The sequence below is a fragment of the Neopelma chrysocephalum genome, unplaced genomic scaffold, assembly GCF_003984885.1.
Source record: "Neopelma chrysocephalum unplaced genomic scaffold, ASM398488v2 Primary Assembly neopelma1_24, whole genome shotgun sequence".
Classification (NCBI taxonomy): domain Eukaryota; kingdom Metazoa; phylum Chordata; class Aves; order Passeriformes; family Pipridae; genus Neopelma; species Neopelma chrysocephalum.
This window is the reverse complement of record NW_020897693.1, coordinates 41,596,870-41,597,393: the sequence shown is the minus strand read 5'-3', so window position 1 is coordinate 41,597,393 and position 524 is coordinate 41,596,870. Positions and strand designations below refer to the sequence as shown.

The 524-nt window shown below is 67.0% G+C and overlaps 1 protein-coding gene across 1 annotated transcript in view; it reads right to left on the bottom strand.

Annotated features, from left to right (window-relative positions):
- The window catches only part of CHGA (chromogranin A), a 13,882-nt gene extending 13,582 nt beyond the window's left edge, over positions 1-300 (bottom strand). Inside the window, exon 1 of the mRNA XM_027673747.1 lies at positions 89-300. Within this exon, the coding sequence (XP_027529548.1) occupies positions 89-296 (208 nt within the window). The 5' untranslated portion in view covers positions 297-300. The remainder of the gene's footprint in view (positions 1-88) is intronic.
- Positions 301-524: the final 224 nt, after the last annotated feature.

The following is a 524-nucleotide window of genomic DNA, read 5'->3' as shown; positions in this document are numbered from 1 at the left end:
GGTCCGTCCCTGTCCGCGGTGCCGAGGGGCGGGAGCCGGGACGGGGATGCGGCAGGGTGGACACGGAGCCCAGCCCAGCCTCACTTACCCGGCACGGCCAGGAGCAGGACGGCGAACAGTCCTGGGCGGCTCATGGTGCTGGCGGGATGGAGGGAGGGAGAAAGGGGCAGAGGGTGAGTCCGTGCTGTGGTGGGGGCTCCAGGCAGAGTGCCGGGGGGGACCAGCACTGGCCGTGTGTATCTACGCCAGTGCCCTGGCTGAGGATCCCAGATGGGGCACTGCAGCAACCGGCTCATTTATATATCCCAGCCCTCGGAAATGGCGTCAGGAGGAAGCCACCTCCTCCTCTCCCCCCTCCCCTAGCACAGAGCCTTCCTTCCCAAGAGCCTCCATCAGTCGCCGGGTGTCGGAGGAGCGACCACACGCCAGCATCCCCCCGACTTCCCCGGCTGCCTGTGCCAGTAGAACGTGTCAGGCCCCTGTTGCTCCACCTTCTCACACTTGGCAGGCACAGGCGTGTTTCC